This window comes from Arvicanthis niloticus, chromosome X (genome assembly GCF_011762505.2).
Source record: "Arvicanthis niloticus isolate mArvNil1 chromosome X, mArvNil1.pat.X, whole genome shotgun sequence".
Lineage (NCBI taxonomy): Eukaryota > Metazoa > Chordata > Mammalia > Rodentia > Muridae > Arvicanthis > Arvicanthis niloticus.
The window spans coordinates 28,598,524-28,616,041 of NC_047679.1; the positions used below are offsets into that span (position 1 = coordinate 28,598,524).

The window sequence follows — 17,518 nt, forward strand, 5'->3', positions numbered from 1 at the left end:
AAACACCTACTGCCTTTAGCCCCACCCCCAATGACCCCCTCTCATACTGATGACTAGTTTGTGTCTTTACTAGACACGGGACCTCTGAACTCCAGCTTGTCCATTCTGGCACGAGCATACATGTGTGCTGCCAATACCAAGCTGATGGCTAGCTGGTGGCACCCCCCTCCCAAATGCACTGAACAGAGCAGGTCTTCCATGAGTCCCAGGCCCTGGGCAGGAAAAGGAGAGATTCAGCCCCCAAGAGCCCAATCTTTCTGGGTCATGAGGCCCACTCAGTACCACACAGGGCTCCTCCCTTGATGTAGTTCCCTCTCCAAGCTTCTCAGCCCGCCTGTGATGGAGCTCGGCAGCTTGTGCTTAATAAGGAAAGAAATGCAGGGGAGTTCTTGCCTGCTTCTCTAGAGGACAAGGAGAGGGACCTGAGGGAGGGGGAAGCCTCCTCTAGATGCCAGTGTCTCCCTCTAGCCTGGGGGAGGGCCTCCCATGCTCACAAGAATGCAGGAGCAGGTCCTGGTGACAGCTGGGGAAAATTATTCACACTGTCAGGAGAGAGGCTTATACCATGATTCTGTTCCAATTCTTTATTTTTAAATCCCCCAGCTGGCTAGGGGCTTAGACGGAACGATGTGACAATCATTTGCATCTTGTTCCAGATGGGCTGTCACTCAGGGTCCAGAGAGCCTAATGGAGCTGGGTTTGTGGTCATGAAGAATGTGTGGCCCATCAGCAACTCCCCCAGGCTTTGCTGGACTGATTTATGATAGCTCCTTTGGAGCTGAAGACTGTGTGGTAGGGCGGGGTGGGGCTGTCCCTGGACACCAGTGGCAATCTGACAACTGTGGCTCAGCAGCTGCACTTCCAAAGAGAACAAACATAGCTGTCTTGCCTCCAGCCAGGGGTGATAGACCCATGTGTTCCCTTCACTCCTGCTACAAGACTTTGATGACCAAGTTGTCTGGATCAGACACCTTGGAAAGGGAGAACACAGGCCTTCTTTCTGGACAAAGGGACAAAAGCTAGACTACTGGCTGGAATAACATTTGTTTAGGATGGTTGATCTCAACCCTATTCATTATCCATACACTGAGACTGAGTCCACCTCAAATGTAGAAGGCAGATGCCCAGCTAATGGCCTCTGCCTCCAGCTGCCTCTGCATTCCTAAAACCTTGCACTGGAAGCCTGTGGCTGTTTGCAATCCATGCTAGTGACAGGAGGCAGTCCCTACATTAAGTTTCTGCAAAGGCAGAGGTGATGGCTTTGGTGGCAGTATCCTGCATCGGGGCATCTGTGAGGCTGGGAGCAACCTGGAGACTTGGTTCTGATGGTATGTGACTTACCCAACCTTCTTTATGGAATATCTTCCATGTTTACGCGGCTAAGGTTTATTTGACATACTTGCAAACAAGCACTGTAACATTTGGTCAAAAGTGACATGACAGCAATGAAAGCCTACAGCCAATTACTGATATTTCTCCTTGGCAAGTCCATCCAGAGTTAGCTGCTGGGAAGATCCTTCAAAAAGGAGATGTGAGGCTAGGGCCCAGCAGGTAAGAGTAACTGCTATGCAGGCAGAAGGGTCTGAGTTTAAAGCCCCCAAAACTCACATAAAAGGTCACATGTAGCCACACATGCCCATAACTCCAGTACCATCTACACATGTGGATGCATGTGCACACAAGTGGGGGCACATGGGAGAGTAGACAGGCATGCTGGCTTCTAGTCCAGAGTCAGTGAGACCCTGCTTCAAGGGGGTGAGGTGGCAATAGACCAGGACACTGAGTGTCTTCCTCTAGCCAGTAAATGTGCACAGGTGCAATGCACACCTCTGCACCCTACCTTCCCCCTTTAAAAGAAGCTCTGAAATGTTATGCCTGTGCTCAATGAAGACACAACTTAGTCAATCTGAAGTCTGTCCTTTGCAAAGCTTGGCGCCTCACCTGCACTAGCTGGAGGTGGAAGGCTTCAGGCAGCCACCAGATGTAGAACTGAGATGTGAATGTCAACAGATCAGCATGAGGAGCTCTCAGATCAGCAGCCTGGTCAATGTCCTTTCCTCCCAGGGCTTCAGAAATGAGCAGGCTGCTTGTTAACTGCCACCGTGCATGTCCAGGCTCCTACGTGCTTACTTAGTGAAGCCTGGCAATAGACTACATGCTGCAAATGCCTTTGGATTCGTTTGTTCATTTTTTTCAGAAGAGTTATGTACTGCGGTAAGGCAAGGGGAAAGTCACACAAGTTCAGAGTTCATTGCTTCTATTTATTCCAGTTCCTCTAAGAAGCATTATAGTCTCTTAAAAAATAATGCACATATACTCTCTTAAAAAGACAATTTTCTGATGGAATTTTCTCTAACATCAGTCAGGCACACAGCATAAAATTGGAGACCAGTTTTAATATCTGGTCTTTTCATTCCTCTGAGAATTCACTCAGTGACTCAAGGTTATGGCTTTTCCTAGGTGGCTTTCTGATGGACAGATGAGGGGTATAGGGCTCTGGGTGGGGCAAGTACTGCTTTCTTTCTTCACAGGCAGAACTATCAATGGCCATGTATGAGAACAGAAGGAATTCTGGGAATATGATGTTCTTCCACCCTGCTAAGTACAGAGCTAGACACAGCATAATGGCAGGGACTTCAAAAGCCGAAGTCACCTTGAAACAGAGTGGCACACACAGAGATGGGAGACTGTTGTCCCCTTTGACAACAAGGAAGCAAAAAGACAAAGGTGACTTGCCAGACTTGTGTACAAGTCAATAGAACAGAGATGACTCCACTGTAATTTATAGAAAGGGAGGCCAAGCCTCCTGTCATCTTGTCCAGAAATAAATTGCATCAATCAACTGGCAAAGTGTTTCTCCTGGCTCCTGACTGGTGGGCTCTCCTTTTGTTTCAGCAGATACATTTACATTCTTTCTATCTGGGAAGCTGAGGCCTGACAACCACTATTTCCTATGCCTGAGAAGACTGCTGGACTAACTTGGCACATTTTTACATGCTGGACATGACAGCAGCCTTCCCTCATTTCAGATGGTCTGGTGCTGTCCCAGGGTATATCTGGTCACCTACCTAACTGCCAAAGAAAGTTCTGTACCAGTCAGGAGGCTTCTTACTCTTCTTTGCAGATGGGTAAACTAAGGCACACAGAGGTCAATTTGCATGCCCAACATCAAGTATTGGTGTCAGTGCTAGGATGGTAAACTTAATGGTAAAAACCACAGGACAGACCATAGGGCAGCTTTTCAGCTGAATATGTTAAAAGAAGTATTAACTCCTGGATTTCCAGATGTGTCTGTCCTCCGAGACCACATTATAGTCCCCCGCAAAGGTAAAAACAAACAAACAACTGCTTTTCCAGCTAGGGAGAGACAATAGGAAAAAGCCTCCCTACCATGGCCCTGAGAGTTGGGGAACAGTCAACCAAGACCAAGGCCACAGGGCCTGTGAGACCTCTCTACCAGTACCTCTAGGCAAGGGTGGGCTTGTTGCCATCCTCTCAAGCCTGTCTTGGGTATGGCCTCGGCTGCTGGCTAAAGGGATAGTCTCAGAAGCCTGCTCTCCTCCTTTGAAGCTGGCAGCTTGCTGCCTGTGGAAATGCAGTCCTATTTCAGGACTTCATTTGAAAGAGATTTCAAAGAATGGCTGAGAAGCTGCAGCGAATTGCTTTTTGTGGCTTGTCTCCTTGGCCAGAGTCTCATCTTGAGCCCAAACCAGCAGCTGCTGCGTCTTACATCACAGCCACGTCACTGCAGGCTGAGTGTTTAAGAGTTAGCCCTGGGCCCACCCAGTCTGAAGGACTCTAGTTCTTCTAGAACTTCTCTCATGCAGCACTGGACACTTATGCTTGTATCTTTTTTTATTGTGTGTTCAAAACTCTCTACCAGGGAGTCTGCTAGCCAATTACATGACTCTGAGCCTGGATTATGTTGAAAATGTCTTAAAGATACAAGAGGGCAGGAGAGATGGCTCAGCAGTTAAGAGTGCTTGCTGTTCTTCCAGAGGACCTGAGTTTCATTCTCAGAATCTGTGGTGGCTATTCCTGGTTGTCAACTTGACTGTATCTGGAATGAACTACAATACAGAATTGGAAGGTTCACCTGTGATCCTGATCTTGAGGCACAGTGGCTATGAAAAGCTTAGGCCCAGGCAAGGTAGTGCACCCCTTTAATCCCAGGAGACAAAGGCAAGTCCCAGATCCAGGCATGTTGGTCCACACCTTTAATCTGGACCACACCTTCTGTTAGAGACCTACATGAGGACATTGGAAGAAGGAAGACTTGCTCTTCTTCACCTGCTTGCCTTGTGGGACTGAGCAACTGCTAGATCCTTGGACTTCCATTCACAGCTGCTGCTGACCACTGTTGGGGAGTTGGACTACAGACTATAAGTCATCAGCAAATTCCCTAACTATATAGAGACTACCCAAAAGTTCTGTGACTCTAGTGTACCCTAATGCAGAATCCATGTCAAGGTGACTCAAACTGCCAATAGCTCCAGCTCCTGGGAATCTGATGCTTCCTTCTGGCTTCCACAGGGACCTCTACATAGGTGTCATGCGTGCGCGACACACACACACACAGAGAGAGAGAGAGAGAGAGAGAGAGAGAGAGAGAGAGAGAGAGAGAGAGAGAGAGAGAGAAATACATTTAAAAAAATGCCTACCTAGAAATGCTGAGGGACACCATGGTTCCCCACCATCTTCTGCTTTGAGAAGAAAGTACCATCCCTGCATCTGTACTCAGAGGCATATGGTCACCTCCAAGCCCCATCCTCCTTTCATCTCCACATACACTTTGAGAAGCTGAGAAACAGCCTTGTTTCCATTTCAGAAGTGAAAAGTCAGTGCAAACTGTAACCTATCACAATCAAATGGGAACATGAAACTTGGGCACCAGTGACATTGTCTTTCAGGGCTGATTATTCACAGAAACTTTTCTTTTAGTTATTCATCCTTCTCCTAACAGGGGAAGACAAGGCTTAAAAAGAAATTTCATCCCCCAGGACAGTGGTGAAAGATTTAGCAGACCTTATCAGACCCGAGCTTTCTCTGCCATGGTGCGCTGACCATACCCATCTGAGTGCTTCTGTTAAAAAGAAGGGAGCAGTTTCAGCAGGAACACACCACTCATTTCTATGGCAAATGCTGACTCATGTTCTGAGCACGCATGACAGTGCTCTCAGGGGGAGCAGGGACACAGCCCTTTCCATGGGACTCCCTGTTACAATCCTAAAACAATGCTTTGTCTGCCTATTAGAAACATCAGATACTTTTTCTGTTATTGTTTTCTGGTTCCGGAAGATAAAGGATTTTCTTAAGGTAAGAGGATACGTCCTTACTTACCAACAGCCAGGACAAGCTCCTCTGAAGACTATAACCAAAGTTAACTAGGGCAAATTTAGTCCATTTTGGCAATGAAAAATTATGTGACCCGAGCAGACTGGGGCGTTAAAAAATTTTTCAGAAAGACAGACTTATTCTGTTTGGTCAACTGCTTGGTTCAGACATTCTGTTAAGATGTACCCCTGTCAGGGTCTGCCTGCCTAGCTACTGTTGCTGGAAGGATCTTTCCACCTCTAAGATGTGTCAGTAGTTCATCGAACCTATTTCTGTAACTCTTGGTGAGAGCCAATTTAAGCTGCTTCTCAGTTCACTCTGCACTCAGAAGAGACTAATTTCCAGTTCCTTTTTGGAGTCCATGAGAGCAGATGCTGTGACAAATGTTCCAGTGAAAAGAACCTAGAAAATGATCCCAGGGTGCTTCTCAGGGGAGCAGTGGATTCATCAGCATTATCAGTGCTTAAACACACCCGCTTCCAGCCTGAGTGCTGTCATCTCTGCCTGTGAAGCTTTCTGGTGTGGGACATGCTTTTGTGTGACAAAACAAGGGATCTAGGGGGAAGGCAGAAGAAAGTTCCCAATGAGGCAACAAACGACAGATCCAGAGGGTGGACATGTTTATGGGCAAGGCCCTACTGCATCTGGCAGCCTGAACTGGGCAGCAGATCCTGCAAATGAGAAGCTACTGCTTTTGTTAGGTAGGTCATTGTACCATAAGCCCCACTAGGAGCACTGTCATAAAAGAGGTGGCAAATGCCTGTGGCTTGGTCTTTTTCCAGGATGTCTGTGGCTCCAAGTGACACCTGCAGCCAGAAAAAGCAGGAAAAAAAAATCAGTGGAATCTATAGTTTTTTTCCTTCATAAAGTACTCTGCATGTTAGAGGTAGTCTGCTGGGCTACAGGTGGGGCTGGGAGCTGGAGGCTAGGCCTTATGGCAGGACCCCAGAGCCACAAGGCAGGTGACATGATGACAATGACACAGAATGCATGGTAAAGCATCCACTGTGGATACCGTGTTTTCACAGCCCTCCTTTTGCTGCTCAGTACTGATTCTTGGAGGTGACAGCTTCTTTGCCTGACTCAATTTTGTGTACAGGGTAAGTAGTTTACCAAGAGCCAGGTATGTAGCATCTGGAATAAAACCTACAGCAACAAACACCAGCTTCCCTAAAGGTTGTTACATTTCCCAAGTGGCCAACTTTGCCATTTCCTAACCAAATGGTTGACATTTTTTTTTTTTTTTTTACCAACTGAGATGACATTTTCTTGGTCTGAGTATATGCCTTCCAATTAGATACAATCTCCAGCTTGTAGTGGGAGGAATAGCAACCAAACCGACTACCTTGCCTTTGGCCCAGTCACACCCACCTGGTCCTGCAGGAACAGCTGATTGGCCAGCTGCACTATCTGGTCCACATGGATGATGCCACCAATACTGTCCATTTCTGTATCTGAGAGCAGAGTCAGTACCATGATGGCTTCTACCAGTAGCTGCCGATACTCGGGCTGTGACACACGGTTGAGCACTGACTCCACGTGGACGGCAAACTTGATCTCACAAGGGGTCATCTACCAAATGATCAGCAGGTTGCCAGTGTGAAAGATGGAGGAGACAGAGCCCTATAATCAATGCTGCCCTAGCACTGCTGGAGCGCAGTTCAAAGGCTGCCTTCCTTGACACTGGCTTGATTCTATCGCAGCAGCCCTCCGGAGCAGAGGGTGTCTGCTAGTCCCTGAGGGCCAGCTGAGCTTGTTCTAGTTCCTTTTCTCTGTCTTTTGACTGTGAGTTTTAGGGAGCAGGGGCCATTTCTTATTTCTTAAAGAAATTCCCTGTGATATAAAGAATGGTACCTTGGGCAGGGTAAAATTTTAAAAAGAAAAAAGAAAAAAACTGTTTTTTAGAAGAATGCTTGCAAGTGCCTGGTGTGGTGCCTTGTGCTTGAAAGGCTAAAGATACTCCAGATTGTACGGAGAGCAAATAAACCAAAGGAAAGGCTGCTTGTGCTTGAAGGGGCCCTGAGTGGGTCTAGTGTATGCTTGACGGGGTTTGGGTGGGGTTATAAGGGCCCAGAGAGTTTATAAATGCTACTGCTGAGGGGAATAAGAGGGGATGGTGACAAGAATTCTGTACAATTTGAGGGTGAGGCAGTTAAAGTGATCAGACATACAGATGGCCTGGCTCCATAGAATAATCCTGAAAGGCATATATAGAATCAGCCATGAGGCGAGCCCATGGCTGGGCTGCTCTTTGGGTCTTCTCACTTTACCTCTTGAGTCGTTGAAGATGGAAGGACATAACCGTCAATGGACAGACCATGGCACTAGAAGCAGAACATAGACATCTCAGTCAGATTCCAGAACACCACAAGGGTGTTCTTGCTCACACACTCACACATACGCACATACAACTTTCTTTGCCCTGGAAATCTGCACGAGGGTTGGAACATGCCAGACTGTCAGAGTTATTTTTAGAGCGTTGTTCTCACTGCCCACAGGCTGTGTTTTCGATGGAACAATTCTAGGGAAAAACCAGCAGGCATCTTTCAGATTGGTGCAGGAACAGTGTCCTAGGGAGCTGCTGCATCCTCCTCCCAAGAGGCTCTGCAATGCACTTGGCAACTGGCCCCTGGTGCCTGCCAAGCCCCCTTTGGTACCATAATGAAGGGAGGTTTTCATGGCTCCCATTGGTGAAGTAATGCTCTTGTGCCTTTGCAGCCGTCTATTTTCGAGATTTCTATAATAAGCACCAATCACAAAAGGCTGGAGCACATGCACACACACGCACACCCATGTATATAAATACCAACAGGGTGCAATATAAAATACTGCTTTTTCATAATAAAAGCATCTTGGTATTGGGCCAGCAGAAGCCTGGCCGGAAATATATGGTGCCCCAGAAAGACTGAGATTTTCGAGGAATTGTTGGGCCTATTCTAACTGGCCACCTTTTACCCTCCAGTTGGCAGCAGCTGCCCTGCCTTCATGCTGGCTGGTTCAAGGGCTCTGCACAAAAGTCTAGAAGGGTGGACCTGGGGCCTCTACAGGCTGCTGTCTTGAGAAGGCCTTGGTCTACAGAGCATTAGCCCTGAAGCTCTATGACTGGCCCTGGCACCTGCTGCAGAAAGAAGACAGAGGCCTGTGACTTTCACAAAGGAGCTGGAGTATGCTCTCATTCGAGATTACAGCAGTTCTCTCTGCTCCTACTGTGAAACAAGCTAAAAAGGAGTGGTTCAGAGAAGAAAGAAATTTGTCTTGCTTTGCAAAGCTTTTAAATGAGGCACACTGTCCCTCCATGGGGGGGGGGGGGGCAGGACAGTCAAGCCCTGGTGGGGCCTTGGGAGTAGTGTGAACACTCTGGAGTATGAATGTGGGAGAAGATGGATTGTGGGGTGTTGAGAACAAAGTGGCCCTGTCTTCCCACTCTATCCCTACTTTAGCAGCAGGTGTTTTAGATAGACCCTCCTGCAGGCAGGTGTGTGCTGCATTGCAGTCTACGGATGTGTCACTTTCTGTCAGTTTCAAACTACAAACTCCAATGAAAATTTAACAGCCCCTAGGCAGATGGGAAGCAGAACCCTATTTCACTGCTATCAGAGCAGTGGGCAGCTAATTAAGGGATGGGGGCTCTAGGGTCTCTGTCTTCCAGATGTGGAAACAAGTTTATTCCAGGGCAGGAGGGAGTGTGTATCTTCAGGGCACATGGTTTCTGGGGCCAGGCTATAATATTTTGTTTCTTTGTACCCCTGAATACTTAGCAGGTAGTAGGGGCTCCATCATGTTCCTGAATGATTCAGATATCATGGCTGTCAGCCTTAAGCTGACAGCCTGAGGAGCTGTCAGTTTGGTAGCTAGCCAATCAAGATCCAGTTAATGCTTCGGGTCCTTTGTAGCAATTTTGTTCGAAATCTTCCCTGCCCTCTCTGTTTGTTGTCTATCTTTAGTTTTCTATGATCCTAAACTATGTCAAAGTTGGTTGCACACAACCACGGATGCTATTTTGTCATCTCTTGCAGGGCCATTTGGCAATGTTTGAAGTTATTTTTGGTGTCATGTCTGGGAAAGGAGATGCTACTAACAACCAGTAGGTAGACACTGCTTCCTATATAACAGTGCACAAAACAGTACTATAGTAGAGCCACCTAGCCCTAAATGCCACAGTGCCAAGGCAGAGAGACTTTGCTCTAGGCTGAGCCATTCAAGGTTGGAGCTGCATGTTCTATAGCCATCTGCTGTCTGGTACTTGGCAGGGCCACTATGTCTCCTGAAGGTAAATAGGGTCGTGTTCATTTTCCTAAGAGTCTATGTCTCCTCAGTACCCACTTCACCTTCTGAAGAATCTTCCACACTCTCTGGTAGAATCCCACGGGGACCCTGTTGATGGCCCCATCCAACCTTCTCCTGCGCAGCCATTGGCCCTGCTGCTCTCCCCAGCCCAGGTGGTGTCCTCCAGAGTCTGTAGATGATGTGCCTGTTGGGGAGGAGGGGGTGCTGGACCTCTGCAAAACAGATACCATATGGCCTTCAATAGCAGGTGCTCCAGAGAAAAGCTGACCACTTTGAAGGCCAGATCAGCAAATTCGTCAGAATCTCCCTTCACATGTCACCCAGCCAAGGGCATAGGGGTCCTTGACTTCTTTTTTGTCAGCTACTTGATGTTGGGTTTAATTTTTCATGCTTTCTTGGTAGTTTAATTCTTCCCAAGATCCAGGTAGTAGTATAACACCAGGGGACCCTGAGCTTACAGGACAGAGACCAAATAGGTACTAGTATGGGCTCTGCCATTAGGCTGTTGGAGCCAAGCTCAAGAGCAGCTACAACAGTGCCCAAGTTCAGGCTGCCTGGGCCCTATGCTAGCACTATCTGTTGTCCCAGTTGATCTACATGATAGGGACATAACCTCTCTGGGGGAGCTGTCTGCAGTCATTTACTTGGTGAAGACACAGAGACGCCTGAGCCTGAGAGGCCCTCTTGCTTGTGATGAATGCTCAGGGGGCAGCTGTCACCCTGAAGGCCACTCCTTCAGAGGTCACTAGCCAGGCATGCAAAGCCCATCTAAGGGAAGCAAGCTGTAACAGTGCTAGGAGAGGTGGTCTCAGAGAAAGGGAGGTGGGTAGGAAGAAAGGACAAGCTGAGGGAGAAGCAAATGTTTGAGGGCCTGCTTCACTTCAGCAGTGCCACAGAGACGTGACTATCACCTATCCAGAGGATAAATACCATGGAGAGTGCCATACATATACAGTGAGAAAGAAAGGACCAGGAAGCAAAGATAGAAAGTGAACTAGGAATTCATGTTTAGCAGGGGGGCCATTGGTTTTTGGTTTGCTGCCTATGCTTTTCAGTCCTGATTTCTGCTGTCTTACTGTTGGTCTCGAGTTTTCTTCTCAAGCTAGGCTATGGTAGTCTTCAGCTTGAACCTGTTGACCATGGTTACAGGGTGATACCTTCTTTCCATTTCCTTATGGGAGGCTAGACCTCTCTAGACTCCACAAGACCAGTACTGTTGACCACTCAGGGGCAGAGATCATGTGTGGATGCCCCACTGACTGATTTGTCCTGGACAGATTCCTCAGGCTGGGACAAAGCTAACACGTATTTTTACATATGTTTTGGTTTGGACTATTTGGCACTTTCATTTCACAATGTGCAACATCAAATTTAAAGGTTTAAAAATAAATCCAAATATGAAACATACTAGCAGAGCGGGAGGTGGGATTCTTCTCTCAGAACTCATTTTGACTTCAACAGATCTTATTTTGAAAAGGCACTTAGGCTGGGTTATTCTGCTGGGCTCATTATTGCCATTTAAATAAGGCAACAATTAGCTACAAATAAAAGTAATTACAGCCACACTCATCAGTGACTCAGCTGATTTTCTCCTTCTGGTTTTGGGAGGCAGATTCAGACTCGCCTCTGCAATTAGAACATTTCCTGGGCCTCCATTTGAGCTAGGGCCACATGCTCAGCTGGGACAGGAGAGTAGAAAGTGGTGGTTAGCCTGGGGTAAGAGCAGTAGCTCAACACTCAATTAAAAGGCATCTGGGCTGGGAATGGGGGTCAGTGATGGAGTGGCTGTCTAGCATGCCCAAATCCCTGAGTTCCATCCTCAGCACTGCAAAACAAACAAGAAATGGGTGTTTCAGAAACTCTGGAAACCCCTAGGAGTTGATAAGGTAAGCACACCTCACCCACATTGTATTGAGGAGTCTGACAAGCCAAGATCTAAGAGCATGAGATAGAAAATAAGTTTAATTTAGGAATATCTAAACTTTTCTAGAATTTTCTCAAACTTATAGTTGGAAAATACCTCCACCATCAATTGAAAACCCTTAACCCAGTGGTTCTCAACTTTCCTATGCTGCCACCATTTCATACAGTTCCTCATGCTGTGAACCATAAAATTATTTTCATTGTTACTTCCTAATTTTGATTCTGTTAGGAATCATAATATAAACATCTGATATGCAGATAGTTGTAGGTTATTCCCCATGAAAGGGTCAGTTGAACCCTAAAGGGCTTTCAACACATAGGTTGAGAACCACTACCTTAACCTTTACTCAAACCATCAGAAGTCAGGGATGAGGGGTGTGGTGAAGCTCAGGGCTGGAATGTTTGCTTAGAATGTGTGAGGACCTTGGTTCCATGTCCAAAACTACACGTGTGCATGCACATAGACACCCTAAACACAAGTATGGCAGAGGTGGGAACATGGGTAAGGCCAGAAGAGAACTTGAACACTACAGACAGGGAGGAGGAGGCAGGGAGGGGTGAGATGCCAATGCAAATTTACCGCAGACTTGATGGAATGCAAACTGCTGGACGCAACCTGGCCCAAAGGTAAGAACTACAAAAGAAAAAAAATAGACTCAGTCACATGCAGTGATACCAAGAGGCACCAGTAGTTGAGAAGGAACACAGAGCAGCAAGAGAAGCACAGAGACTGAAGGCAGAGACAAGACCTAGAGGGCTTCTCATTGAGCAGCAGTGACAGATGCAGCTTCACCACTCCCTTGCAGCCCAGCTTGGCTTTAAAGATTATTCTTAAATGTACACAGTGGATCAGGGTGATGACCTTTGGCCATATACATCTTTCCTCATCTAAGATTCTAGATGGCACCCTTAATTTTATATTGGTCTGTGTCTGTGGTATGCTTGCAAAAATGAATAGAAAGTTATACCATTGACACCTACTAAATTTTGGCCAGAGAACATTTTCTTGACACGAGTAGGCAAATACAAAGCTGATACTGGCTGACTGGATATATAAACACAACAGAAAAGGAAGATAATCATCTCATTCTCGTCACAGGCAAGGGCAGCACTAAATAGAGGAAGCCATCCATGTTCACCCAGGATCAGGCCTTTGAGCTGTGGGTAACCAGAGGGACGGTGCCACCGAGTGGCTGACAAAGGAAGATGTTTGGAAAATAACTTCCTTAGAAGAAGCATAAAGGAGAGACTCTGTATGGTCTACACTCTGTATTATGTACCACTGTTTACTCTTTCCCGGTCACAGAGACATCACATCAGTAGAAATATGAATCCAAAACCAGATGTAATAGTGTGCATCTGTAGTCACAGCTACTCAAGGAGATGAGGAATGAGGATTTCCTTGAGCCCAGAAGTCTGGGAACAGCCAGGGCAGCATGGAGATCCCCATCTCAAAAAGAAATATATAAATAAAAAGCACATGCATTTTTCCTTAAGGGAAGGAGTATATCATGAGGTGTACAGTGTACCCTGACACTTTTCTTCCCAGGCTTCAATCTCCCCAGGTTTGGCTGAGGGTAGAACTAGTAGCACTGTCTTAGTCTTTCTCCTGATGACATCACTGACCACATTCCCCTTTTAGTGACCTCCTCTTGAACAGAAATGTTGATGGAGGCAGAGCCTGGACCATCTCTTTCACAAAGAATCCTTACAAAAGCTGAGTCTGATAAATGCAACTCTTTTGATCAGTACCCTGCACTGAATGAGCTAACTGGCCACCCTAACTGGATATTTTAAAGGCAAAGGGCAAGGTCCTCTTTCCCACCTTCTCATCTGCTTCTCTGGCTCTGGGACTGCCTGAGTGCCTGCCATTCTCCCATGCACCCACATCCACACTCTGCATTTGCAGCTTTGCTTTCCATGTTCAAGCCAGAAAGAGTATAGAGCTAACAAAGAGAGAGACAAACAAAGCAAGGCACTTCACCTGCTCATCAGCACTAGCTCGCCTATTCATCTGAAAGTAAAAACATCAGAAAGTAAAAACCTACTTTGGGTTAAGAATGCCCCGATGCTTCCATCACACTCCGATAAGCCAGAGCATGCTGATCCCACCTCAGGGGCTGGCCACTCCTCTCTCACAGACCTAAGCAAGTGAGGCAGCATGACTAGTGTATGAGTAGATTTTCTCACTGTAGGTCATGGTCATGTCCTAGCACAGTATTAGATGCATCAAGACTGAAAAGGTGTTGAGTTGCAGACCTGTGACGGTTAGCTCAAAAGGATTTCTACTGTGAGTTAAATTAGGGTGAAAAAATGAAGAGACAACTGTGGCTGCTGGTAAATTCAGGTATAATTATTCCAGTCTATTTCCACATCCCCCTTGCTATTTCAGATGAAGAACACATTTGATGGAGAAACGGTTCTCTGTTCTGACATTATTCTACTTTTACAAATTATTTTTATTTTAGGGTACGCGTATTTGCCTACATGTGTTATATGTGCACCACCTGTCTACCTGGTGCCTGTAGAGATCAGAGGAGGGCATCAGATCCCCTGGAACTAGAGTCACAGACAGCTAGCTAAAAGCTGTCATGCTGGTGCTAGGAACTGAACTCAAGTCTTCTCCCAAAGCAGCCAGGCCTTTGAACTCCTGATCTATCTCTTAAGCCCCAGGACTCTACTTTTTAAATAACACAGAAACAAATATGGACAAGGGAATGTTCCAGGATGTACATATAACATCACATGAAGGAAAGACATTGTTGAGTGCATGAAAATGGCTTTGGGGTACCTACCTGGGCTACAGGGCTATCCTCAGAGTCCATGACTTCTACAGAGAGCAGGTCAAAGCTTCATGCCCTTGTTTTTCAGAGATGAGTCCTAGCAGAAGAACCATTTACAACCCTCCCATGTGGCTGCCATGCTAAGGTCTTCTTACCTGTTCCATCTCACTTCTCAGTCTGGTGATACCACTCCTCTCAGTTTTGGTGACTCCAGTATGACCCACCTCATGGATGGAAATGGCAGGACTGGACATGGAGGAGTGTATTGGGCGCACTGGAAGGAAAATGCATGCATGTTGCTTTTAGGGAATCTATTGCACCTGCCTTGAGAGAGGCAACATGGGCAGCATGTTTCTGAGATCCACTTCTCTTCCCTACTTGAATGTAAACTTGATGAGAGAAAGGCCTTACCTGCCCCAGTCAGGCCTGGGCTTATAGTGCTGAAGGTAGCACAGGCCCACCACAGGAGGCCTGAAAGGCAGTGTCAAAGTGTGGGTGCTACTTAAACAGCAGGTACAAATCAGAGTGGCAAAAAAACATTGGCTGACGGAATTGGTTTTGAAAACTATTTTTTTTTACTTACACAAAATACGTTTTCTCTGTGGAAAACTGAGACCACCTAAGGAAGCCAAAAGTAACATCTGTCGACATCTCAGTCATTATTCTGCCAGTTTTCCTCCGTGAACATGTTTTTACATCAATATCAAATACATGTACAAAGAGGAACTCTCCATTATACGCCCGACATGTCCATATGTAAGCATGATCAGTTGTTTCTGCACTTAACACTTTGTGAATGGTTTTCTACAGCATTACATATTGTCTCACATGTATGACATTGGGTCTCAGAATGAGTAACATCCAATTCTATTTGGGACTTTCTAAAGGGTTTGTCTTGACTAATGTGTAGGATTCATGGTGACCTTGCCAAGCTCTGTAATGCCAACTGTCCCTGGTAAAATGACAAAACTGCTGCATACTCTATTGAAGGGCTTAGAACTTAGGTACCTATGGCTATGAACCAACTGATGAGGTATCCTCATCAGGCCTTGTCTGGATATGGGTGCAAGTACACATGGGTACTACCATTCAGGACTGACAGAACTCAGGGCAGGGCAGGGCTGGGAGAAGAGCTCACCCCAAGCCTTTGGGAGGAAGAAGGGGTTGAGCAGGCTAGAGATCTTGAGGGTGAGGTAGAAAGTGCTGCCAAAGCCAGGCACACAGTGCCGTTATGGAATGGGGTAAGGAGGATCTTCCCACTGCACCAGACCACACCTCCTTCTATAATCAACCTCAAGGCTTAACACCTGTCCCCAGTTTTTCTCCCTATGTGGATGGTCTATAAGCTAATGGTCATAAAGGATAATACTAAAAGGCAAATGTATCATATCATTGCTCAACTGGAATCCTCCTGGGTCTAAATCTGTCTTCAGAATGAAGTCTAAGCAATCTTTTTGGTGCCATGGGAAGCCCTCCTAATGGGTGCCCCATGTGGGCATATGCATGCACTACTCCCCCATTCCACTGCTCCTTTTGTAGGTACAAGGCAAAGGTTACTTCCTATAAACCATTGCTGAAGCCAAGAAAGGGGGGCAGTTTTGAGGGAGGAAACCACCAAGGAGATCCAATGATGGTTCAAGAGGGAGAAGTGGTTCCAAAGAAATAGAAAACAAGCCAAATGGGGTATGGGAAGCTCCAGGATAGTGTGTTTGGGGGAAGTGTTTGTTAGAAACAGTAATTTTAGGATTTAGTCAGAATTTTAACCCTACTACTTAGCTTCCCAGCTTATAAAACCTGAACAATTATAAGACAATGAAGAACTGCTATGTTTGAAAAAGATAATGTGTCTTCTGTCCTTGCCTATGATTAGACATGTCAAGGCATTCAAATGACATTCCCCAGTTCTTGGTTTTGTAAGCATCTATACAGCTTTATATTGAATGAAAATTATCTGTCAAACCATGTGCACTATTATGATGAGCAGAACACATTAAATATTTATCTTTTCCATTTACATCTCAAGGACTGTGTACTCGAGATACCTGTAAATTACTTTTGGGTAGGGATTGCGAGCATTCCTCCTCAGAAAGGAGAAGGCCTCGAATAGACAGCTGATTGCCCCATGCGGCTTTGTCTGAGGTACATGCTCAGGAAAAATACAAAGTACCCAATGTCCTTCTTATTAAATAAAAGGAATGATAGCCCACAGTGTGTTTCTTTGGCTCGATGAAATAAATTCACCAATGTGTCTACGAATCATTTAGCTTTTATATGAGGAGGAGAAATGATAATTGCTTCAATTATAATTAGGGAACATTTGGGAACAAGAATCACACCAGGACTTTGGTGATTAGATTTCTTAGCACTGCGAGCAGATTTCCAAGACAGATACGAAGTGAGTAATGCTGGATGAAGCGAGTGGACTGGCCCACACACATCAGGGAGCACTTTCCCCTGCTCTCTGGAGGAGGCCATGAGGCCTGGCTACAAATACTTTGATGCAAACCAAAGGCCAAGCCACAAGGGGTGATCTTTAAGGGCAGCCCTGTGATCCTGACATTTAGAGTCACCGCCCCTTATAACACTTAGGACTACAGGAGATGCAAGGTACAAAGGTATACAGCTCACTCTGCCCTTGTACCAGTATAATATGCAGAGAAATACAACCCTTTAAGGATACTCCTTGTCCCTAAAAGCAGGAACCTTGATTCCCTAGCCTCCGTTTATCCCACTGAAAGAAGAAGCATGTGTTCCTTCCTTATAGGGAACTGCTGACACTGGTGCTGATGTGCACGTGGGTCCCCAGGAAGTACTCTGCACTGACTCACCGCTTCTCTCCACACCGAACTCCTTCCCACTTAGAATATGATGCAGGAGGCTCTTCATGTCGAAAGGGCTGAGGTTCATCAAGCTCTCTGAAGCTTCTTCTCCTGAAAACAAACATAAGAGACCCAGACATGGGCTGTTGGTGGGTGGCTCAGGGTGCAAGAGGTTGATAGATATAGAAGGCAGTGGCAGGGCTCCTTGTTCAGGATTCTTTCACTGGTACTGCAGGCCTCAAAGACATTAGTCCTTTGCGGAATGCAAATACTTCTGCTTAGGTCAGTAGAAGTGCATTTAATCCTTAGACATAGAATTTTTCACATTGCACTGATCCCTGACATTGAAATGTGTTTTGCAAATGTTTGTAC

The 17,518-nt window shown here is 46.2% G+C and overlaps 1 protein-coding gene across 5 annotated transcripts in view; it reads right to left on the bottom strand.

Moving 5' to 3' along the window:
- Positions 1-2,240: 2,240 nt before the first annotated feature.
- The window catches only part of Phka2 (phosphorylase kinase regulatory subunit alpha 2), a 79,727-nt gene continuing 64,449 nt past the window's right edge, over positions 2,241-17,518 (bottom strand). For 3 of the 5 annotated variants that reach the window (XM_034486257.2, XM_076918750.1, XM_076918748.1), the window contains 8 exons: positions 17,156-17,257; positions 14,483-14,601; positions 13,529-13,558; positions 12,125-12,178; positions 9,663-9,833; positions 7,605-7,658; positions 6,706-6,906; positions 2,241-6,140 (listed from right to left, as the gene is read on the bottom strand). In XM_034486257.2, coding sequence (XP_034342148.1) covers positions 5,970-6,140; positions 6,706-6,906; positions 7,605-7,658; positions 9,663-9,833; positions 12,125-12,178; positions 13,529-13,558; positions 14,483-14,601; positions 17,156-17,257 — 902 coding nt within the window. In that variant the 3' untranslated portion in view covers positions 2,241-5,969. Of the gene's footprint in view, positions 6,141-6,705; positions 6,907-7,604; positions 7,659-9,662; positions 9,834-12,124; positions 12,179-13,528; positions 13,559-14,482; positions 14,602-17,155; positions 17,258-17,518 lie in introns of those variants that run through there. The other 2 variants (XM_076918751.1, XM_076918749.1) reach the window with 2 other exon arrangements.